The sequence below is a fragment of the Papio anubis genome, chromosome 7 (assembly GCF_008728515.1).
Source record: "Papio anubis isolate 15944 chromosome 7, Panubis1.0, whole genome shotgun sequence".
NCBI classification, from domain to species: Eukaryota; Metazoa; Chordata; class Mammalia; order Primates; family Cercopithecidae; genus Papio; species Papio anubis.
The window spans coordinates 124,691,253-124,716,514 of record NC_044982.1 but is presented as its reverse complement, the minus strand read 5'-3'; the positions used below and the strand labels follow the sequence as shown (position 1 = coordinate 124,716,514).

At 44.3% G+C, this 25,262-nt stretch overlaps 1 protein-coding gene and 1 long non-coding RNA gene across 6 annotated transcripts in view; one reads left to right on the top strand and one right to left on the bottom strand.

Moving 5' to 3' along the window:
* The window catches only part of ZNF609 (zinc finger protein 609), a 240,059-nt gene that overhangs the window by 161,226 nt on the left and 53,571 nt on the right, over positions 1-25,262 (top strand). For all 5 annotated transcript variants that reach the window (XM_021941743.2, XM_003901053.5, XM_009210383.4 and 2 more), the window contains one exon: positions 12,466-12,691. In XM_021941743.2, coding sequence (XP_021797435.1) covers positions 12,466-12,691 — 226 coding nt within the window. The remainder of the gene's footprint in view (positions 1-12,465; positions 12,692-25,262) is intronic.
* Positions 18,732-23,956, bottom strand: LOC116275962. Its single transcript, XR_004185426.1, has 3 exons — positions 23,931-23,956; positions 19,217-19,277; positions 18,732-18,786 (listed from the first exon to the last, which is right to left on the bottom strand). It is a non-coding gene; the product is annotated as an uncharacterized LOC116275962 (long non-coding RNA).

Genomic DNA, 25,262 nt, shown 5'->3' with positions numbered 1-25,262 from the left:
CCCACCTCAGCCTCCCAAAGTGCTGGGATTACAGGCGTGAGCCACTGCGCTGGGCCTGTACTTGCATTTTCTAGTGCACAATGGGACAGCCTTCACTGCTGGCCTTGACTAGGTACTGACTGGTTAAAATTAAGTACTACATTAAGTCTTCTGTGAATAATAGAATATATAAATATATAGCTTTTTTCTTTTCTTTTTTTTTTTTTTTTGAGATGGAGTCTCTCTCTGTTGCCCAGGCTGGAGCGCAGTGGCACGCTCTGCTCACTGCAACCTCCGCGTCCCAGGTTCAACAGATTCTTCTGCCTCAGTCTCCCGAGTAGCTGGGACTACAGGTGCCCGCCACCACGCCCAGCTAATTTTTTTTTTTTTTTTTTTGTATTTTTAGTAGAGATGGGGTTTCACTGAGTTAGCCAGGATGTTCTTGATCTCCTGACCTTGTGATCTGCCCACCTCGACCTCCCAAAGTGCTGGGATTACAGGTGGGAGCCACCGCGCCCGGCCTATATATAGCTTCTAAGAACTGTTTGAAGACTGGTTATGTTGCCAGCTACTCTGTCTTTTTCTCTTTTTCTTCCTTGCCTCCTGCTATAAGATATTTTGGAAATTAACCAGATTTATAATCAAAATTCTTTTTCAGGACAGCCTAAGTGAAATCTGGAAGCTTAGCAGTCCAGGAGCCTCTTTTTTTTTTTTTTTTTTCCCCAAAGGCAGGGGAGAGGCAAAGTCCAAGTGTACTTACTGTTTGAAAAGGACCCACTGGGCATGGTGGCTCATGCCTGTAATCCCAGCACTTTGGGAGGCCGAGGCGGGCGGATCTCTTGAGGTCAGGAGTTCAAGACCAGCCTGGCCAACATGGTGAAACCCTGTCTCTACTAAAAATACAAAAATTAGCCAGGTGCGGTGGCATGTACCTGTAATCCCAGCTACTCAGGAGGCTGAGGCAGGAGAATCGCTTGAACCGCGGAAGCAGAGGTTGCAGTGAGCCGACATCACGCCACTGCACTCCAGCCTGGGCAACAGAGTCAGACTCTGTCTGAAACACAGAAAAGAAAAGGACCTGAGGCCAGGCACAGTGGCTCACACCTATAATCCCAGCACTTTGGGAGGCCAAGGCGGGTGGATCACGAGGTCAGGAGATCGAGACCACGGTGAAACCCCGTCTCTACTAAAAATATGAAAAATTAGCCGGGCGCGTTAGCAGGCACCTGTCGTCCCAGCTACTTGGGAGGCTGAGGCAGGAGAATGATGTGAACCCAGGAGGCAGAGCTTGCAGTGATCCGAGATCGCGCGACTTCACTCCAGCCTGGGCAACAGAGCGAGACTCTATCTCAAAAAGAAAAAAAAAAAAAAGACCAGCCTGGGAAACATGGCAAAACCTTGTCTCTACAAAAAATACAAAAATTAGCTGGTCATGGTGGCATGCACCTGTAGTCCCAGCTACTTGAGAGGCTGAAGTGGGAGGATTGCTTGAGCCTGAGAGGTCAAGGCTGCAGTGAGCCATAATCACACGAGCCTGGAAGACAGAGTAAGACCCTGTCTCAGAAAAAACGAAGAAGAAGAAAGAAAAGGACTTGAATTTCCTCTACTTATAGTTAAATGTTGTGTTGTTTCGGCATTTACTCAGGATATTCTGTTGAATTCTGATAAGAACTTTGTGGAAAGGAGGCATTCAGATTTCTCCTTCCATCCTTAATTATCCCATGATATCAACCTGCCAGCCTCTCTTTACAAGGAATTGCTGATTTTTCAGAATAAGCAAAAATCATCCTTATTTAAACTTATTTATTTTTTGAGACGGAATCTTGCACTGTCACACAGGCTGGAGTGCAGTGGTGCGATCTCAGCTTACTGCAAGCTCCGCCTGCCGGGTTCAAGTGATTCTCCTGCCTCAGCCTCCTGAGTAGCTGGGACTACAGGGATGCGCCGCCATGCCGGGCTATTTTTTTGTATTTGTAGTAGAGACAAGGTTTCATCATGTTGGCCAGGCTGGTCTAACTCCTGACCTCGTGATCCGCCCGCCTCGGCCTCCCGAAGTGCTGGGATTACAGGCGTGAGCTACCATGCCCAGCCTAAACTTGTTTATTGAATGGAATTTTGTCTCAGATTTCCAGTCAACAGAAAGTGGCTCAAATAATTGAGGATTTTTTTTTTCCTCATTTTTGTTTTGAGACAGTCGTGCTCCATCACCCATGGGGGCTGAAGTACAAGGGTGCGATCTCAGCTCACTGCAACTTCTGCCTCCTGGGTTCAAGCGATTCTTGTGCATCAGCCTCCGAAGTAGCTGGCATTATAGGCACCCACCACCATGCCTGACTAATTCTTTTTGTATTTTTAGTAGAGACGGGGTTTCACCATGTTGGCCAGGCTAGTCTCGACCTCCTGTCCTCAAGTGATCTGCCCACCTCGGACTCCCAAAGTGCTGGGATTACAGGCGTGAGCCATGTGCCCAGTCTTTTTTCCATATATAGATATAGATAGATAGATACATACATACATACTTACATAGAATTTTTTTTTTTTTTGAGACGGAATCTCTCTCTCTCGCCCAGGCTGGAGTGGCGTGATCTTGGCTCAGTGCAAGCTCTGCCTCCTAGGTTCATGCCATTCCCATTCTTCAGCCTCCCGAGTAGCTGGGAATACAGGCACCTGCCATCACGCCCAGCTAGTTTTTTTTGTTTGTTTTTTTGGTTGTTTTTTTTTTCATATTTTTAGTAGAGACGGGGTTTCACCGTGTTAGCCAGGATGGTCTTGACATCCTGACCTTGTGATCCGCCCACCTTGGCCTCCCAAAGTACTGGCATTACAGACGTGAGCCACCGCACCCGACCTTTTCTGTATTTCAAGAGACAAAAATAAGTAATAAGTAGATAAATGGGGTTTTATTTACCATTCTTTTAAATAACCCACAATAAGAATTAGGTGAGCAAATTAAGTTTTATGTAATACCTTGGTGGATTATTTATATGTTTATCCATTAATCAGTGAGTATTCATTTTAATCCCTCTGCCCTGTGCACCTATATTACTGTTAATATTGCTGATGTTGAGTCACTGTAAAATCTCAAAGCACTTTGGGGATTATTGGTAAAGATAACATCTCGCTTTTTTTTTTTTTTTTTAAGACAGAGTCTTGTTCTGTTACCCAGGTTGGAGCGTAGTGGCACAATCTCAACTCTCTGCAACCTCTGTCTCCTGGGTTCAAGGGATTCTCCTGCCTCAGCCTCTTGAGTAGCTGGGATTGCAGGCACCCATCACCACACCTGGCTAATTTTTGTATTTTTATTAGTGACGGGTTTTCACCCTGTTGGCCAGGCTGGTCTCAAACTCCTGACCTCGTGATCTGCCCACCTCGGCCTCCCAAAGTGCTGAGATTACAGGCGTGAGCCACCACGCCTGGCCTGTTTTTTGTTTGGTTTTGTTTGTTTGTTTGTTTGTTTTAAGACAGCATCTCATTCTGTTGCCCAGGCTAGAGTACAGTGGTACTACCTTGGCTCACTGCAGCTTCAACCTTCTGGTTGCAATCCTCCCATCCTCTCAAGCAGTTCTTTCATCTCAGCCTCCTCAGCAGCTAAGACTACAGGTGCACACCACCATGCCTGGCTAGTTTTTGAATTTTTTTGTAGAGACAAGGTCTCTGTATGTTGCCCAGGCTGGTCTCAAACTCCTGAGCTCAAGTGATCCTCTGTCCTTGGCCTCCCAAAGTGCTGGGATTACAGGTGTGAGCCACTGCCTCTGTCTTGATAACGTCTTATCAACATAATGTTTAGTGTATTTGATGACATCCTACTTTGTTTCTTTTTTTTTTTTTTTCCGAAATGGAGGTTCACTCTTGTTGCCCTTGCTGTAGTGCAATAGCACAATCTCGGCTCACTGCAACCTCCGCCTCCTGGGTTCAAACGATTCTCCTGCCTCAGCCTCCCGAGTAGCTGGGATTACAGGCATGCACCGCCACGACTGGCTAATTTTTGTGTTTATAGTAGAGATGGTGTTTTCCCATGTTGGTCAGGCTGGTCTCGAACTCCTGACATCAGGTGATCCACCTACCTCAGCCTCTTAAAGTGCTGGGATTACAGGCGTGAGCCACTGTGCCCAGCCAGTGACATCTTACTTTCTACACAATCTTATCTGATAATTCTGAATAAATCTGAACATTCATGTAACCATCATCCCCAACTACCTTTTTATTTTTGGATAAAAGAAAGTTTCTTAGAACTGCTGTTATCAGTAGAACGAACTTCCTTCCTGCGTTTTTGTCTGTGAAGGTGAAGATAAAGACTCATTGTGAAGGGGAGAAGGAAAGGTCTATCTCAAATATCTCTTCAGTGAATTTTCTTTCTTTTTTTTTTTTCAGATAGGGTCTCTTATTTTGTCGCTCAGGCTGGAGCACAGTGGTGCAGTCATAGCTAACTGCTGCCTCATCCTCCTGCCTCTCAATCTCCCGAGTAGCTGGAACTACAGGGATGTGCCACCATACCGAGCTAATTTTTTATTTTTTGTAAAGATAGGCTTTTGCTGGCCAGGCACGGTGGCTCACGCCTCTAATCCCAGCAGTTCGGGAGGCCGAGACGGGTGGATCACGAGGTCAGTAGATCAAGACCATCCTGGCTAACACAGTGAAACCCCATCTCTACTAAAAATGCAAAAAAATTAGCTGGGCGTGGTGGTGGGTGCCTGTAGTCCCAGCTACTTGGGAGGCTGAGGCAGGAGAATGAGATGAACCCGGGAGGCAGAGCTTGCAGTGAGCCGAGATCAAGCCACTGCACTCCAGCCTAGATGACAGAGCGAGATTCTGTCTCAAAAAATAAAAAAAAAAAAAGATAGGCTTTTGCCATGTTGCCCAGGCTGGTCTAGAACTCCTGAGCTCAAGCAGTCCTCCCACCTTGGCCTCCCAGAATGCTGGGATTACAGGTATAAGCCATCACATTTGGCCCTCAGTGCATTTTCTACCTGTAAAGTTATATTGCAGCCATGAAGATTTTTCTCCATCAGTGCCTCTCATCTGTGAGAGGCAGTTGAAATAGGTATATTATTATAATTACTCCTTGTGGGGAGATGAATGACTCTGGCCTTTCCCTATTCTCTCAAGTCCCCATTTCTGTGTCATCGGCCTATCAGCATTCAGATCCTTATATGTTACTAAACTGATATCTCTTTTTTTTTTTTTTTTTTTTTTGACGGTGTTTCACTCTGTCACCCAGGCTGGAGGGCAGTGGCACAATCTCTGCTCTGCTCACTGCAAGCTCTGCCTCCCGGATTCACACCATTCTCCTGCCTTAGCCTCCTGAGTAGCTGGGACTACAGGAGCTCGCCACCACACCCAGCTAATTTTTTGTGTTTCTGGTAGAGACGGGGTTTCACTGTGTTAGCCAGGATGGTCTCGATCTCCTGACCTTGTGATCCGCCCGCCTTGACCTCCCAAAGTGCTGGGATTACAGGTGTAAGCCACTGCGCCCGGTCCTCTATTTTTTTTTTTTTTTTTTTTTTTACTCTGTCGCCCAGGATGGAGTACAATTGCACAATTTCGGCTCACTGTAACCTCCGCCTCCCTGGTTCTAGCAATTCTCATGCCTCAGTGTTCAAAGTAGCTGGAATTACAGGTGCATGCCACCATGCCCAGCTAATTTTTTATTTTTAGTAGAGATGGGGTTTCACCATGTTGGCCAGGCTGGTCTTGAACTCCTGGCCTCAGGTGATCCACCTGCCTCAGCCTCCCAAAGTGCTGAGATTACAGGCGTGAGCCACTGCGCCCGGCCTTAAACTGCTATCTAAAGGTAAATTGAGAAGTATCATGTTAGGATGGGCAACATAGGGAGACCCTTTCTCTACAAACTTTTTGTTTTTATTTTGTTGTTGGTTTTGTTTTTGTTTTTTGTTTTTTTTTTTTTTTGAGACAAAATTTCACTGTATTGCCCAGGCTAGTCTCAAACTCCTGGACTCAAACAGTCCTCCCACTTCAGCTTCCCCAAGTGCTAGGATTACAGGCATGAGCCACCATTCCTGGCCAAAAAAAAAAAAATAGCCTAGCATGGTGGTGCACATGTAGTCCCAGCTACTTGGGAGGCTGCGGTGGGAGGATTGCTTGAGCCAGAGAGGTTGAAGCTGCAGTGAGCCATGATCACTGCACTGCACTCCAGCCTGGATGACATTGCGACACCCTGTCTCAAAGAAAAAAGAATTATCGCCAGGCACGTCTGTAATCCCAGCACTTTGGGAGGCTGTGGCAGTTGGATCACCTGAGGTCAGGAGTTCGAGACCAGCCTGGCCGACATGATGAAACCTAGTCTCTACTAAAAATACAAAAAATAGCCAGGCATGGTGGTGGGAGCCCATAATCCCAGCTACTTAGGAGACAGGCAGGAGAATTGCCTGAACCTGGGAGGCGGAGATTGTAGTGAGCTGAGATCAAGGCATTACACTCCAGCCTGGGCAACAGGAGTTAAACTCCATCTCAAAAAAAAAACAAACAAAAATTATCATTAAAAGATAAATGACATAAAGTGTTGGGAAACTCCAGAGATCTCCTCTTTAAATTCTCTATAAGTCTGTTTTCAAGCTTTTGATTGTTTTGTTGTTTACCTCCCCCGTAAGCTGAGCCCTAGGAGCCATGATGGCACTTCTTAGTATTTCAAAGACTGAGAATTAGCCTAACTTTTGTTGGTGTAGTTATTAAAGCATCTAATTACCTTAACTTTTTAATATTCCTATTCCTTATTTTCCTTCTTGGCCCCAATCTCCTGACAATCCCTGCTCTTATATTTTAGGTATGAGAAAGATGGCACAATGAGTCCTTTTCTGATTTTTTTTTTCCCCTTTTTTGAGACAGGGTCTTGCTCTGTTGCACAGGCTAGAGTACAGTGGTGCGATCACAGCACACTGCAGTCTTCATCCCTGGGGCTAAAATTTCCTCCTGAAATGGGAAAAGTTCTCTTGTCCCCCTCACAGGGCGTGCGATGGGAGTGTGGCTCACTTCTTCACTGCTCAAACCTCTAGGGTAGCATAGAGACGGGCAGGCTGTGGGGCTCCAACCCTGGCAGTGTCTAGGGGTGAATGCTTACAGCTGAAGCCCCAGTGGGTGTATGTTACAGGGTGCTCTTTTAGTTTAGCTGTCCTTAGGTGTCTTGTGTTAGCTCAGTTAGACCCCTGCCTTATCCCAAGAACAGAGGGCTTTCTGTATCCCAAGGTTCATGTCTTGGTGTACTGGAAGAATTGGATCACATGTGGGCTTGGAGAATGAGTGTAAAGTTTTATTGAGTGGAAGTAACGCTCAGTAGATTGGGGAGCCAGAAGGGAGATTGTTTTCCCCTGGAGTTCAGCTACTTAGTGGCCCAGGCTCTTCTCCCACTGCCCCAGCCAAACTCTGCTTCGTTCCACGGCCTGCCTGCATCTGTCATGTGCTCTTCCACCGTCGTGTGCTTTCCTGCTGGCATGCTCCTCTCAACGCCCTCTCGAGGTCCAGCCGCTGTGTCTTCTTCTGCCAATGTGTTCCTATAAAAGTCCAGCCGCTTGTGTGTCTGTCTGCTAGGGTCTGGGGAATTTTTATAGGCACAGGGATGGGCCGTGGCAGACCAGGGTGGTCTTGGGAAATCCAACATTTGAGCAGGAAAACAAAAATGTCTATCTTCACCTCAGTCCGTGGGCACAGGCCCCAGATGGAGCCTTAGCCAGGGACCATGACCTCCTCTACCCAGCACTTCCCTTACCCCCTTCCATATCATTTAAAGGGACCATGTTCTTCTCTACCCAACACATCCGTATCACTCCTACCTCAGCCTCCCAAGTAGCTAGGACTGTAGGTGTGTGCCAACACACCCAGCTAGTTTTTTTTGGTTTTGTTTTTAATTTTTTGTAAAGACAGGGTCTCACAGTGTTGCCCTGGCTGGTCTCAAACTCCTGGACTCAAGCACTCTGCCCACCTTGGTGTCCCAAAGTGCTGGGACTACAGGCTTGAGCCATTGCACCCAGCCCCCTTTTTCTGATTGTTATCTTCTCCTGGAAAGTGATAAATGAAGCTATGTTTGTTTCAGTGAATAATAGAATATGAAATCCTGTAAAGCCACATAAGTTATTAGATGAATATCACAGAGCTTATTATGCACTATGGCTTAATGTTAGATTATAGATGTGACCAAATGGTAATTAACAGAGCTGGAGCTGTAATTAAATACTATTGTGCTGCTCTGTGATCTCTCCTTAGATTTCTGTTGCAAAGTAAACGGAAAATGAACAGTTCAAACCCATAGGTGGATTTCGTCACTTCTCTCCATCCCCAAACATCTCTTTTAATTAACTAAGTAATTAAATAAAGTCATCTTCATACAACAGAGATGCCAAACTCTGCCTAGTAACTCTAATCAGAAAGGGTAGTTTGATGCATACTTGTTAATGAGTTCCTCATGTATATGAGTCTGTTCTGTTATTCTTAGTGATCAGTTCAGCTGAAGTTTCTTCTCCTCAGTTATTCTATAGCAGGGTATAATTTGGCAAACTGCTTGAATGCAACAGTGATGTTTCCAATCTACATTTTAGGTGTTGTTTTCTGGATTTCTCGGTGCAAAACTGGGGACTTCATTTTATCTAGAATGTGTTAGCATATCTTTCTCCTAGCCTGCCAGGAGCACTGAATAACCTAGCAGGAAATGAAACTACTTCAAGAAAAGAGCTCTCCTCAGTGGCTAAGAGAAAGAGTATATAGGTGTCTCCATGGGGTAAAGTTCCTTCGGTGCCTAGGGTTGCTGCCTGAGCTGTGGAACAGGTTGGCAATAGGACATGTGCAAGCAAGGCAATCAGAAAGTTCACAGGAGTGACCTGGAAGGTTTAGGCCAATGTCTGTGTCCAGTAGGACCTTGCAGGAATTTCTCTTGCGAGTAGAAGAAAGTATAGAAAAGGGAACAAACCCTAAGCAAACGAAGTACACATATAGGCTGTGAAACTGCCTCTGTCACGGTTCCTCCCCAAGAGAAAGAATAGATAAACAGAGGTGAGGCCAAGAGTAAAGATAATCTGTATACTCTGTCTTTAACTTTCCCTCTCTAGTGACTCTCAAGAGTTTCTTCCAGCACTGCAGAGGAGTGAGTAGGGAGGCTCCAGTTTACTTTTTCTGTGTTGTTTTTACCTTCACTTCTGTGCATGGAAATTTTAAAGGATCTTTCCAGGATCTACCACACCCCAAGAAGGTTGGCAAATTAAATTATAAATGTCCATTTTCAAGAGAGCAAATATGCCTTGTGGCATTTATCATAAATGTCGAGGATTCATTATACAGGCTTCCACTTCCATTTCATTTCATGAAAAAGGTGGAGTTAGGGAAGTACAAGGGGTGTGTGTGTGAGACAAGCAGGATAAGGATGTTTTGGCAGCTCTTCAGGGACCAGAATTAATCAGAATCAGTGTGTGAACATTCTGTGGACTCACAGTGATGATCTGCAAATAGTGATGACTTTCTAAGCCAAGAAGTCAGAGCCAGCTGTGGAGAATGGATCTGGTACCCAGACCTCAGTTTGTAGGCTAGTTGTCAAGGCCAGGAAGACGTTTGTCTCTATGTGTGTTGTGGGAGGGAAATGGATTATAGATAGAATGATAGCCATGTAGTAAATTATTCCAGAATCAGAGTTTTGTTGCAGAACTATTTAGAAGCTTGGATTATGGATTCATGTATGATTTTCTCTGAATGTCTGTACTGAAGGACTACATTTAACCTAGACTAAGAAGTCCTCACAAAGGGAAGAGTCCCAAGGATTGGGAAAGTCCCAATCTTAGACTCTTGTTTTCTAGGTCTGCTGATTAATATCATACTTAATCTTCAGAGGAAATAAGCCGGTGTGTGCATTGAGTGTCTTAGCATATGCAAGACATTATGCTCATTCAGGATTGGGGCATCAATCACTGGAGCATAATAGACTTTGTCAGCCTCATAAATTCTGGAATTTAAAGAGTTAAAGGATCACTGCCCACTTCATTCTTTTTTTTTTTTTTTTTTTTTTTTTTTTTTTTTCAGATAGGGTTTCACTCTGTCACCCAGACTGGAGTACAGTGGTACAATCATAGCTCATTGTAGCCTCAACCTCCTGGGCTTAAGTGGTCCTCCCACCTCAGCCTCTGGAGTAGCTGAGAATACAGGCATGTGCCACCACACACAGATACCTTTTTTATTTTTATTTTTTATAGAGGTGGGGTCTTGCTATGTTACCCAGGCTAGTTTTGAACTCCTGTCTACATGTGATCTTCCTCCCTAGGCCTCCCAAAACACTGGGACTACAGGCATGAGCCACTGCACCTGACCCATCACAACTTTTATATTGTCTCTAGATGTGTTGCATTCTTCTTGGAACCTAACTAATTACATTGTTTTTTTTCTTTTCTTTTCTTTTTTTTTTTTGGAGGACGGAGTCTTGCTCTGTCACCAGGCTGGAGCGCAGTGGCACAATCTCAGCTCACTGCAACCTCCGCCTCCCGGGTTCAAGCGATTCTCCTGCCTCAGCCTCCCACATAGCTGGGACTACAGGCACCTGCCACCATGCCCGGGTAATTTTTTTTTTTTTAATTTTAAGTAGAGACGGGGTTTCAGCTTGTTAGCCAGGATGGTCTCGACCTCCTGACCTCGTGATCCGTCTGCCTCAGCCTCCCAAAGTGCTGGGATTGCAGGCGTGAGCCACCGCACCTGCCTAACTAATTACATTCTTGTGAGAGGTTCTGTTTTGGAGGCAGATTGCTTATTTATTTCTTTTTTTTTTTTTTTTTGAGAAGGAGTCTTGCTCTGTTACCCAGGCTGGAATGCAATGGTGCGATCTCAGCTCACTGCAACCTCTGCCTCCCAGGTTCAAGTGATTCTCCTGCCTCAGGCTCCTGAATAGCTGGGATTACAGGCACCCGCTACTACGCCTGGCTAATTTTTGTATTTTTAGTAGAGACATGGTTTCACCATGTTAGTCAGGCTGGTCTCGAACTCTTGACCTCAGGTGATCTGCCCACCTCAGCCTCCCAAAGTGCTGGGATTATAAGTGTGAGCCACCTCGCCTGGCCGTGTTTGACTATTTCTATCTTTGTGTACATAATCAGCTACATCTTCAGACTGCTATTGATTGGCTTCTGGGTGGCAACAGCACCTTCTGTTTTTTTTGTTTTGTTTCGTTTTGTTTTTTTGAGACGGAGTCTCACTCGTCGCCCAGGCTGGACTGCAGTGGTGCAATTTCAGCTCACTGCAAGCTCCGCCTCCTGGGTTCACGCCATTCTCCTGCCTCAGCCTCCCAAGTCGCTGGAACTACCACCACGCCCACCACCACGCCCAGCTAATTTTTTGTATTTTTAGTAGAGACAGGGTTTCACGGTGTTAGCCAGGATGGTCTTGATCTCCTGACCTCGTGATCCGCCCATCTCGGCCTCCCAAAGTGCTGGGATTACAGGTGTGAGCCACTGCACCCAGCCCACCTCCTGTTTCTTATAGATAAATTTGATGTTAGAATTATATTCCAAGATGCCATTCTCATTAAACAACCACTGTTACAGTCTCTAAGGGTTAGAAATTCCCACCAGGTTGGCCGGGCGCGGTGGCTCAAGCCTGTAATCCCAGCACTTTGGGAGGCCAAGGCGGGTGGATCACGAGGTCAGGAGATCGAGACCATCCTGGCTAACACCGTGAAACCCCGTCTCTACTAAAAATACAAAAAACTAGCGGGGCGAGGTGGCGGGCGCCTGTAGTCCCAGCTACTCGGAGGCTGAGGCAGGAGAATGGCGTAAACCCGGGAGGCGGAGCTTGCAGTGAGCCAAGATCGCGCCACTGCACTCCAGCCCGGCTGACACAGCGAGACTCCGTCTCAAAAAAAAAAAAAGAAATTCCCACCAGGTTAATCCCAGCCCTGCTATAACTTTTAAGTAGATTCCTCCTAGCCAAAGATGTGTTAAAGCACCTAGGATCATTAGGAATCATGGCATTCCTAGGATTTGGCTATTTCTTCCTCTCTTTTTCCCCACCCAAATTCATGGATTTTATGCCAGACTAATGTACTGTTTGCTGAACGATAGAATGGTAGGAAGCATAGTGTGGTGGTAGCAGAACATACCTCAGATGCTGGGCCTTGTCTTTCTCATCAGTCTGTGTGCTCTGTTACTATTGAAATCTGGCCCTGATTCTCTTTCATTACAGACTTTTAAATGAGATGAGAAAAAATAGAACTTTTTAAAAAACAATTTTAGCCAAGTGTAGTTTATGAGGAAGATCATTAATGCTCATTATATAAGATCATTATATGCTCATTAATAAGAGTTTCTCTTAGCACAGGATGCTCTCATCTAAACTACTAGATTTGTAGTGGTATCATAAGCCAGAACTTGAAAGGAAGAACCAAAGTCTTATTTATAGCCGTCTGCACTCTGGCAGGAATAGATATAGGACTAGATTAAATACAGAAAAGGTATTTCCTCTAAATGTTCTCCCTGCAACTCAGCTACTACTTTTTCTTCCCCCCCACAGATGGAGTCCCCTGTTTCCACACCAGCAGTGCTGCCAATACACCTTTTGGTGCCAGTGGTCAATAATGACATCTCATCTCCTTGTGAGCAGATCATGGTTCGTACCCGATCAGTTGGGGTCAACACATGTGATGTGGCTCTAGCCACAGAGCCTGAGTGCTTGGGCCCCTGTGAACCTGGAACTAGCGTCAACCTTGAAGGCATCGTGTGGCAGGAAACAGAAGATGGTAAGTGTGATATGTGGCTTTCCCATCCCTTCTCAACCTGCTTCTGCAGGGGAGCCACCAGGGGCTTATTGTTGTAAATATTGCCAAGTGGTTATTAGAGTCTCAAGTGTCCACAGTCTGTGGGATATACCCGCACAGAGGATTTTAGCAGACTTAGCAAAATTTCCCAGCTTCTAGAGATTGCCAATACCAGTTTTTTAGATTAATTATCTTCCCTTCATAGCTATTCAACAGTGTTAATCCTGGTGCTTAAGCAGTCATGTGATAGGTGTTGGGGAGGTAATTCAAACTGTATCTGTATTCTCCATATCCCTTCTATTATTTTATGTGGGAGAGTTAGATTATAAATTAAATTTGAGGTCAGGGCTGAGGAGAAAAAGTAATAAAAGGGCAGCTGAGGGAGTCAAGGGGATGGAGAATAGTCACTCTTAAATTGACTTAATGTTGGCTCATTGCATATGCAGCTCTTGCCTTTTTTAACACCTATAGGTACAGCCAGCTCACTCTTCCCACTGATTGCCTCATTGCCCAGCCACCCACACCACTTCATGTATCTGTCACTTGGTACAGATTTTATAGGCTGAGGCAACGGGGAAGTGTTTAGATGGTCTTACTTTCAGGCATCCACTAAGCAGTTGGCTCACTGTAGGTTGCTGCTGCCCAAGGCATCCGGACTTCTTGCATGTTCCATTTGCCCCTGAGAATGGAATGTCTTCTGTTTTGGAAATTCATGAACCTGAAAAAATGGAAGGAAGTGTAAAGGGACTTAATGGAGTATTTCAGATCTTTCGGTAACATCTGGTGGCAATTTGATTTTTGCATATTCTTTTTATAAAGAATCCAAGTCCTTGTCAGAGTATATGTGGTTAGAGAGGCTGGGCCTCAGAGTCCCATCATGTCTCTGCATCAGTAACCAGACTTTCAAACTATCCTCACTCTGAGGAGTTTAGAGACCCAGAGGAGCGCAGCTAATCATCTCTGATTATCAGAGAGCTATTTTGTCAGTCTGCCCCTAGAAATTCAGGCATTTCATTCTAACAAAAGTCTGTTCCCCTGAATATTTTGTTGTCATTCAGTATTTATTTAAAGTTTACCATGCAATAGGTGCTAATGTGTTACAGTTTAAGAACTCTGTGTTCTTGTCTGTCTCATCATTAGGGATATAATACATCTTCAGCTTTCAGAATAACATTGCTAATGGGTTTTATTGTGTGCCTGAGTGGTAGATGCTGATGCAGAGAAGATAGAGAGAGAGTTTAACTCTAGAGGTTGACTCTGGATATGTGTATAAAATATACAATCTGAAAATCACAAAGTGCCTATCTGATTTTTTGAATGTCATCTGCTTATGGACAAATGTCTGAATAGTCACAGTCTGTTGAAATGACAGACACATCCGGACCATATCTCTGTGCCACCAAGCAACCTTCAAGGCCTCTTGCTTCAGTATATTGAAGATAGAATAAATCAATTTCCTTCCTATTTGTTCTGCTTGTCTTTATGATGGTGACTCTTTTCCAAGAACAAGATGCTTTTTTTTATGTGAACCTAACAAAAACTTTGAGAGAGTGAGGCTAATGCTTTCACTCTCCTGAGGACAATGAATACCTTTTTATCTGACGATCCCTTCCTGCCAGGGCAAAATTAACACATAATTTTTTTTTATTATTTTTTGTAAATCATTTGCTCTGAAAGGCTCTCAGGTTTGTCAGGTTGTCACAGGCAGCCTATTATTACCAAGTTCCCCTGTTATGTACTCTTTTTTTTTTTTTTTTGAGACAGAGTCTCACTCTGTCACCCAGGCTGGAGTGGCGCGATCTTGGCTCACTGCAACCTCTGTCTCCCGGGTTCAAGCGATTCTCCTCTCTCAGCCTCCTGAGTAGCTGGGACTATGGGCGCGCACCACCATGCCTAGCCCATTTTTGTATTTTTAGTAGAGACGAGGTTTCACCACGCTGGCCAGGCTGGTCTTGATCTCCTGACCTTGTGATCCACCTGCCTCAGCCTCCCAAAGTGCTGGGATTACAGGTGTGAGCTACCGCGCCCAGTCCAGTATGTACTCTTAAGGTAGTCTGTACTTTATTTCATAGCACACATCACAGTTTGCAACTTTGTTTATCATTTTATGATTTTTCTCTTAATATGAATCTCTCCTACTGTGTTCGAAGTTCTGAGATCAGGCAGTCTGTTTTGCTCACCATTGTATTCAAGGTACTTAACATAGGTGGCAACTGACACCTATAGTAGTAGACTGTCAAAAATACTTGTTTGAGGCCAGGTGCAGTTTATCACCTAATGTCAGGAGTTCAAGACCAGCCTGGCCCACATGGCGAAACCCCATCTCTACTAAAAATACAAAAAAATAGCTGGGTGTGGTGGCATGCCTCGGTAATCCCAGCTACTTGGGAGGCTGAGGCAGGAGAATCGCTTGAACCCTGGAGGTGGAGGTTGCAGTGAGCCGAGATCGCACCATTGCACTCTGGCCCGGGCAACAGAGGAAAAAAAAAGAAAGAAAAATATATTTGTTGGAATGAAGGAATGCTTGCACCTATATTATTGTCATTTCTGGATCTATCTTAATATATATCTAGAGGATATTAAAATATTGCTTGAACTTAGGAATGGTGTCAAAATACTTCCCAAAAAATCTAAGTCTTCTCTGAAACTCAGAATAAATACGGCTTTCACCAGGTTTGAGATCAGTCTCGTTGTCTAAATCTGTAAGATTTTTAATCCTACTTTTAATACCAGGTTTTCTTCCACTTACTGTATTTCAAGGCTTAGCTCTCTTCTTTATTTTTTCTTTCATCCCAAGGGAAAGAGAACTGTCTGCAATAATATACTCATCTTTTCTTTGCTTTCTGGTCACCCCAGAGGGCCTTCACCTGAACTGTCAGTTGGCGAAGGTCTGAATTGGGATCACAGTTGGTTCACATTCCTTTTCATCTTCAGGTAACAGAGATTTCCTGCAAAGATCATTCTCTGAAGATCTGTAAGATCCAGTATACCGAGTCAGTCCTCAAGTTAATCATAAGAACTATATACAGATACTTTTAAAAAAATTCTTCCAGACTTCTAGGTTTTTTGTCTGCCTCTCGACATTTTGTACTTCTGTCTGTCTCTTTGTCCAGCAAACTACACTGTCTTCAAACAGAAAAGTCCTTACAGCTCAGAGAGAAGCTGTGAATGCTTGGCCTCTGAGGGAAATGGAGGACACTGAGGTCCCTGTAGAACTGAGCCACCTTGCTGAGAACAGGTGTAGGAGTCATGGCCTCAATTATTCCTAGTTTCTTTGCCTACTTGTCCTACAGTGTTACTTCTTTCTTTCCTCTTCTCTCCCTATCACTCACTTTAAACCTTGGATGCATTTTCAAATTCCTGCAGATTCCATTTCTTTTTAGGCTGTTCATAATTCAGTAAACACTGTGAAGATCCTACTTGACTAGATTCAACCATGGAACTGTTTAGAAGACCCAAGTGTAACGTAGAATTTTTTTGTTTGTTTGTTTTTGAGACATCCTCAGCACTACATAAGGGCTAGTTCCACTGGATTTTGCTTTATCTCACCTCACTTCAAATCAAAATACTGAATACCTCCGAGGCGAGCGGATCAGTTGAGATCAGGAGTTTGAGACCAGCCTGGCCAACATGGCAAAACCCCATCTCTACTAAAAATGCAAAAATTGGCCTGTAATCCCAGCTACTTGGGAGGCTGAGGCAGGGGAGTTGCTTGGACCCAGGAGGTGGAGGTTGCAGTGAGCCGAGATTGTGCCACCGCACTCCAGCCTGGGCAACAGAGTGAGACTTCATCTCAAAAAAAAAAAGAAAAAAAAAACTACCAAGTCTATTCTGGGTTCACAAGGCTTAACTCTAATCTAGGATCCTGAAAAAATGTATAAGAAGCCTCAAAGCAGACTATGTACTTTTAGGGACACAAAATTGCTTACTGGCTTGTGAGGTATTTTAAAGAAAGGCAAGGCTGACTTTAGGTAAGAGTTCTAGGAGATGCTATAGGTTCTCCTTTTTGGATAGTAGCACTAACCCAAAGACCAATACCAGTGATGTAGTTTACTTTGGCAAATGTGCTTTATGGAAGAATTTATGGTATAGTGGAAGGAGCACTGGAGTAAAAATCTGGAGACTTCTATATCACTGCCACTATCATTATGACCTTGGAAAAATCCCTTAATTTTCTGGGCCTTAGTTACCTCATCTCTTAAGTTGAACTAGGTGACCAATTAGGACCTGTCAGTTCTTTTTTTCTTTTTTTTCCTTTTTTTTTTTTTTTTTTTTTTTTCTGAGACAGGGTCAAGCTGTGTCACCCAGACTGGAATGTAGCAACATTATGTCTCACTGCAGCCTCAAACTCTTGAGCTGAAGTGATCCTCCTACCTTGGCCTCCTGAGTAGCTAAAACTACAGGCATGTGCCTCTGTACGCAGCTAATTTTTTGTAGAGATAGAGTCTTGCTACGTTGTTCAGACTGGTCTCAAACTCCTGGCCTCAAGTGACCATCCTGCCTCAGCCTCCCAAAGTGCTGGGATTACAGGCGTGAACCACCATGCCCAACCTGTCAGCTCTTAAGTTATAAAAATCTATGCAGGGCAGGCATGGTGGCTCATGCCTGTAATCCCACCACTTTGGTAGGCTGATGCAGATGGATCACTTGAGCCCAGGAATTTGAGACCAGCCTGGGTAACATAGAACATAGCAAGACCCTATCTCTACAAAAAAAAAATTTTTTTAATCTATGCCTTAAACCATGGAATCAGGGCCAGGCACAGTGGCTTGTGCCTGTAGTCCCAGCTACTCAGGAGGCCAAGGCAGGAGGATCACTTAGTCCAGGAGTTCAAGGCAACAGTGAACTATAATTGTGCCACTGCCGGGCGCGGTGGCTCACGCCTGTAATCCCAGCACTTTGGGAGGCTGAGGCAGGCGGATCACAAGGTCAGGAGATCGAGACCACGGTGAAACCCAGTCTCTACTAAAAATACAAAAAATTAGCCGGGTGCGGTGGTGGGCGCCTGTAGTCCCAGCTACTTGGGAGGCTGAGGCAGGAGAATGGCAGGAACCCGGGAGGTGGAGCTTGCAGTGAGCCGAGATCGCGCCACTGCACTCCAGCCAGGGAGACAGAGCAAGACTCTGTCTCAAAAAAAAAAAAAATTGTGCCACTGCATTCCAGGCTGGGTGACAGAGTGAGACCCCATCTCAAAAAAGAAAAGAAACGTGGAATCAGCATGGATCCGACACTGGTTGACTATGGCAACTTGAAAACGAACAAGTGGACTGGCACGGTGGCTCACACCTGTAATCCCAACACTTTGGGAAGCTGAAGCAGGTGGATCACTTGAGGCCAAGAGTTTGAGACCAGCCTGGCCAACATGGTGAAACCCTGTCTCTACCACAAAAATTAGCCAGGTGTGGTGACACATGCCTGTAATCCCATCTACTCCAGAGGCTGAGGCAGGAGAATCCCATGAACCCAGGAGGCAGAGGTTGCAGTGAGCCAGGATGTGAGAGAATATGTGGCTCTCTGTCGAACGGGAGGAGCAGAGACTTTTTTTGAGACAGAGTTGCTCTCTTCTTGCCCAGGCTGGAGTACAATGGCATGATCTGGGCTCACTGCAACCTCCACCTCCTGAGTTCAAGCAATTCTCCTGCCTCAGCCTCCCGAGTAGCTGGGATTACAGGCCTACGCCACCACGCCCGGCTAATTTTGTATTTTTAGTAGAGATGGGGTTTTTCCATGTTGGTCAGGCTGGTCTCGAACTCCTGATCTCAGGTGATCGCCCGCCTCAGCCTTCCAAAGTGCTGGGATTATAGGTGTAAGCCACCATGCCCACCCCTGCTCCCTATTGTAATAACATCCTGTCATCAGATTTATTCTACCACCATTTGACTGAAACATTCCTCATACCAGTTTTCCAGAGGTCTTCTCTCAGTCCTTCCTAGACTTCTATTAGCTCTCTTATTTCTTTATTCTTGAAACTCTCCTCTCTTGCCTTGGTCATAAATCTCCTTTCTCTTTATAACTGGTTATTCTCTCTATTTTGTGCCAGTCTCTCATCCTCCTTGTATTCATTTAATCAGAAATTCCTGTTGAGATTCAGGATCCTGAAATATTGGTCAATTCAGTCCTATCAGCCTCTAGATAGGGTCTGTAGCAGCTGGTGCCCTGCTGCCTTTCTCACAGGCAAACAGACTTATCCACAATATATTTTTTCATTTATTATGTGTGCCATAGTGGGGAAAGTTGAGCCATTGAGTTAGGAATGGCATTTAGCTGCTTGGAGAAGAAATGAAACTATAATAATGATTTAATATAAGAGAATTTGGAGGTATGTAGGTAAGTAGTCTAGGGCTGGTATGATGATGTCACAATGGAATCACTGTTTCAGACTCCTTAAAGTTACTTCTTTATTGCAAAATTGCTTCTGTAGCTCCAGCCGTCACATTTACTTTCCAGTCTTGAAAGAAAAGGAAGGTAGAAGAGAAAAAGCACCTGCCTCCCATCTTAGTCTGTTACCTTTGGAGAGGTTTCCCAGAAGCCACACCATAAGACTTCTGCTTACATCTTGTTCGCTACCCTGTGTGCAAGGAAGGCAAAGAAATGTAGCCTTTTAGCTGGATACGTTACTTCCCCACACAAAATAGGGACTCTTACTAAGGGAAAGGGGAAGAAATTAGCAGAATCTGCCACTCTTCTGCTCTGCATAGGCTTCATATATCATAACTTCCAAAAGCTATTACTTTAGCAGCTTTCTATTGTAAGTACTCTCCTATATATCCATGTCTTTAGCTGTCTGCCTTGTATGAACAATACCCAGAACTTTATCTCTATACTTGACCTTTTGCCTAATAGTTTCACTGATGAACATCACCAGAAACTGATTTATTAAATTCAAATATCTAAAAAGGAGTATTCACCATTTTTTACCAAAAATTTCTTTCTCTTTCCTTCTCTATTTCTCTTCATTACACCTACATTACCATCCTCCTAATTTTCTTTCTTTCTTTTTTTTTTTTTTGAGACAAAGTCGCGCTCTGTTGCCCAGAGTGCAATGGCGCGATCTCAGCTCACTGCAACCTCCACCTACGGGATTCAAGCGATTCTTCTGCCTCAGCCTCCCAAGTAGCTCAGATTACAGGTGCCCACCACCACGCCCAGCTAATTTTTGTATTTTGAGTAGAGACGGGTTTTCACCATATTGGCCAGGCTAGTCTCGAACTCCTGACCTCAGGTGATCCACCCGCCTCAGCCTCCCAAAATGCTGGGATTACAGGCATGAGCCACTGCGCCCAGCACCATCCTCCTAATTTTCTAGGCTCAAACCTCCCTAGTCATCTCTTGACTCTTCACTCTTCGTCTCTGTATAATTGTTTAGTGGTTTCTCTAGGAATTACAATATATAGATTTAACTTTTTACAGTTTAATTAAAATTAATATCTCAAGTGGAATGTAGAAATCTTACTACCATATAAGTAAGTTCCGTTACTCTCCATTCTTTTTTCTTTTTTTTTTTTTTTTTTTTTTTTGAGATGGAGTTTCACTGTGTCACCCAGGCTGGAGTGCAGTGGTGTGACCTTGGCTCACTGAAACCTCCAAGAAGAGATGGAGTTTCACCATGTTAGCCAGGCTTATCTCAGACTCCTGGCCTCAAATGATCTGCCTGCCTCGGCCTCCAAAGTGCTAGGATTACAGGCAAGAGCCACTGCACCAGGCCTTACTCTCCATTCTTTTGTTTTCTTTTTTTGTTTAGTTTTGTAAATTATTTTATTTCTTCCATGATGATTTAGAGGCACTGTCTTCAAACCAATACAAATATTTCGTAAATAATATTTGGCTATTTTCTAACCAGTTGAGTAATTTGTTGCACAATAAGCTACCTCACATCTTTCAGCAAGAAATACATTAAATTTGAAAATAAAAACATTACATAATGAATTAGGACACAATTAAAATTTACTTTAAATATTTTTTTAGGGGAGAGGACACAACACTTCTACTCAATGAAGAGAAACATTTTTACAGTCCTGAGGTCATTTTTTTTTAACACCCATTATTCTGTGAATTCGTAGGGAAGAGGGTCCATCAGCTCAGGCGCCTTCCCATTGGTTCTCACAAAGTGTGCTTCTCTGGGTAGAGGCTGCTGCTTCAGGTGAACCCAGGTGCCTTTGGCTTCTTTCTTTTTCTGATCATTTTCCTTCACATGTTTCAGAAGCTATCTCGGCTCTTAGAGTGCTTAATGTGCTCAATACACACATTAATTCTCTTGGCAAGAATCTTGCCCTTGTTTGTTTACAACAATGCCAACAGCATGCTTGGGGGACACTCTAGACTCTCCAGTTTTGCCATGGTAACACTTGTGGGGCATTCCTTTTTGAACAGTACCAATTCCCTTGATGTCTACAATATCACCTTTCTTATAGATTCGCATATATGTGGCCAAAGAAACAACTTCATGTTTTCTTTTCTTTTTTTTTTTTTTTTTTTCTTTTTCTTTGACAGAGTTTCGCTCTTGTTGCCCAGGCTGGAGTGCAATGGCGCGATCTCGGCTCACCGCAACCTCTGCCTCCCGGGTTCAAGCGATTCTCCTGCCTTAGCCTCCTGAGTTCAAGTGATTTTCCTGCCTCAGCCTCCCAAGTATCTGGGATTACAGGCATGCGCCACCACGCCTGGCTAATTTTGTATTTTTTTAAGTAGAGACGGGGTTTCTCCATGTTGGTCAGGCTGGTCTCCAATTCCCGACCTCAGGTGATCCCCCCGCCTCAGCCTCCCAAAGTGCTAGGATTACAGGCGTGAGCCACTGCACCCGGCCACAACTCCATATTTTCTAAAAGGCCTAGAGAACATATATCGGGTGCCTCTCTTCTTAACCTTTGTGTTTGTTGAATTACTGGAAGATGGCAGTTCCGATCAAAAAGCTCTCCATTCTTTATCTTGTAGTTGTCTTACAGTAGCACATTGCCTGCTTTTGTATGGCTTATGAGCTAAGAATGGTGTGTGTGTGTGTGTATATATATATATTTTTTGAGACAGGGTCTTGCTCTTTCAAGACGGGAGTGCAGTGGCACGATCATGGCTCACTGCGGCCTCAGCCTACCAGGCTCAAGTAATCCTCCCACCTCAGCCTCCCAAGTAAGTAGGACCACCAGAGCATGCCACCATGCCCGGGTAGTTAAAATTTTTTTTGATAGAGACAGTGTCTTACTACGTTGCACAGGCTGATCTTGAATTCCTGGGCTCAAGCAATCCTCCCACCTCACCTCCCAAAGTACTGGTATTACACGCATGAGCAACCACACCCAGCCTATATTTTTTAATGGTTGAAAAAAACGCAAAACCCCAATATTTGTGAGGCATGAAAATTACATGGAATTCAAATTTCAATGTTTATAAATAAAGGGTTTTTTTGTTTGCTTGTTGTTTTTATTTTTTTTTTTTTTTATTTTTTTGAGACAGAGTCTTACTCTGTCACCCAGGCTGGAGTGCCGTGGAAAAATCTTGGCTCACTGCAACCTGTGCCTCCTGGGTTCAAGTGATTCTCCTGCCTCAGCCTCCCGAGTAGCTGGAATCACATGCCTGGCTGATTTTTTTTTATTTTTTAATTTTTTTTTTATTTTTAGTAGAGATGTGGTTTCGCCATGTTGGCCAGGCTAGTCCGGAACTCCTGACCTCAGGTCCGCCTGCCTTGGCCTCCCAAAGTACTGGAATTACATCCGTGAGCCACCATGCCTGGCTGTTGTTGTTTTATTTTGTTTTTTTGAGATAGAGTCTTGCTTTGTTTCCCAGGCTGGAGTGCAGTGCTGTGATCATGGCTCACTGCAGGCTCAAGTGATCCTCCCACCTCAGCCTCCCAAGTAGCTGGGACTACAGGCACACACCACCATGCCCAACTAATTTTTTTTGTTTTAAATTTTTTTTGTAGAGATGGGGTCTCACTTTGTTTTTCAGGCTGGTTTCAAACTCCTAGGCTCTAGCAATCGTCCTGCCTCAGCCTCACAAAGTTCTGGGATTACAAGTGTGAGCCACCATACCTGGTCCATAAATAAAGTATTGTTTTTTGTTTTTGTTTTTGTTTTGTTTTGTTTTTCTGTAACCTTCTATTAGAAGTGACATGTTTTGTTTTGTTTCATTTTTTGACACAGGGTCTCATTCTTTTGCCCAGGCTGGAGTGCAGTGGCGTGATCACAGCTCCCTGCAGCCTCAACCTCCCGGGCTCAAGTAATCCTCCCACCTCAGCCTCCCAAGTAGCTGAGACTACAGGCATGTGCCATCCCATCTGGCTAATTTTGTACTTTTTGTGGTGATAGGGTATTGCCATATTGCCCAGGCTGTCTCAAACTCCTGGGCTCAAGTGATCCGCCCGCCTCAGCCTGCCAAAGTGCTGGGACTGTAGGCGTGAGCCACCACACCTGGCCTATAATATTTTCTTATGGAAATGAGATCTCACTGTGTTGCCCAGGCTTGTCTTCAACTCCTGGGCTCAAGCAATCCTCCTACCTCAGCCTCCCAAGATGCTGGGATTACAGGTGTAAGCCACTGGGCCTGGACCCATAAATAAAGTTTTATTGGAAGACAGTCATTCTCATTTAATGTATTTTGGCCACATTTGCCCTACAGTGGCAGAGTTGAGAAGTTGTAACAGAGACCATGTGGCCTGCAAGGCCTAAAATATTTGATATCTGGTCTTTTGTTGAAAAAGTTTAGCCGGGCGTGGTGGCGCAGGTGCCTGTAATCCCAGCTACTCGGGAGGCTGAGGCAGGAGAATTGCTTGAACCCAGGAGGTAGAGGTTGCAGTGAGCCGAGATGGTGCCACTGCACTCCAGCCTGGGGCAACAGAGTGAGACTCCATCTCAAAAGAAAAAATATATATATATATTTAAAAAAAAAAAGTTTACCAATCTCATGCCTCATATAGCCACTGCGCCTGGCCGAGAGTCTGAATGTTTAATTTTATTAAATTTAAATAGCCATATGTTAACTACTGGCTTATGGTATTGACAGCACAGGGGCTAGATCTTTAAAATACATATACACAGACATGCATATATATATATTGTGTGTGTGTGTCTGTATATACTCTGAGATGGAAAGAAGAGTAATTGTGTGGGAGTATGAAGAGGGTGGGTAAGTATCTGACATCTAAACAGACCCATGGTGACTTCTGTGTACTCTGGCCCCTGTTACCCAGGAGAACATTCGGCCCTACTTCAAACTCTGTGGTTGAGCCCTTTACTTTGGTCTGTGGGCTGCAGTTTTCTCATTATCAGAGTAATAGGCTATGGTTTTGCTTAGCAGGAAGTTAGTCTGCCTGTGGTAGCTCCGCTGAGAACCTGCCCCAGCTATTCTTGATCCTCATCTGATTGCAGATCCCAGCTGTGGGCCATTATCCTTTTCACTAAAGGGAAGGGGCTCTCCATTAATCTTCTTTCATGGAAATGGTAACCTTCGTAGTTACCCTTGGTTTTTCCTGTGTGATTTTGATGTAGAAAAGTATGTGTGTGAACTGTGAAATATCTAATTTTAGATATTTGCACTGGAAAAGCAAGGTGGCATTCAGCTATTGGTTTTTCTTTCTCATATGCTATAATTAATGCCCCTTCACCTTCAGTCTTGTCCCAGGCAGTACTTACCTAGAGGAGAGATGGGGCACAATAACAACCAAGCTTTCTCCACTGTTTAGCCAATTGCATACCAGCTTGAATCTGGAAGAAATAGCTCTACCAATAGCACAGTCATAAAGAGCCTAGCAGCCATTGTCTGGCACCACAAATCTTCATAGCAACAGACCACCACATGGCAACAGCAGCCACACAAAGGAAACATTAGGGAAATCAGTACCTACTTTCTCCCACCCCTCCCCCACCAAAAACAACAGCCAACAGATTCCCACCAAGCAGCTTACTCCCAGAGGATACTTTAGAGCAGTGGTGTGTTTATATACCTTTGTGGATTGTGTTTTATGTCCACTGTCATACATTTAAATCCGGAAGATCTTGGGAAAAATTTCAGTCACGGGCTTTTTTGAGTTCCATTTTGCAAATGGCAAAATAGACTAATCTCCAGGGGAGAGAGATATTCTCCCCTTTGTGCACGCTCACCCATCTCCTCCCTCCCCCCAAACAAAGCATAGTCAGGCAGTATATATAGGTGACTAGGCTGTGAGCTTGCCAGATAGGTAAGGTCATTTGCAAATGAGATTCTTTTTATAGTTCAGTAACAAAACCCAGACCTATTGTTATCAAAATCATCCTGATACTTATGAATTCAGGTGAGTGATACCTAGGCAATAAATTTCTTACTGGTATTGCCTGGGATTTATCACTAGCCCTAACTAACTTAACTTTGAAGTATGATTCAAAGGGGAAAAAGTCCTATTTGAGAGTCTTGGTGTTTTCTTGCTCTGTTAATAAGGTCGTTTGACTAGTCTGGGCCTTAATTTTCTTATTTGTAAAATGGGGAGTTTGGACTACATGATCTCTGTGGTCCTTCTAGCTCTGGTATTTACAATTCTGTAATCATTTATGTGGAACAGAAGAGGGAATTGTCTTTGTTAGTCATTGGTTGT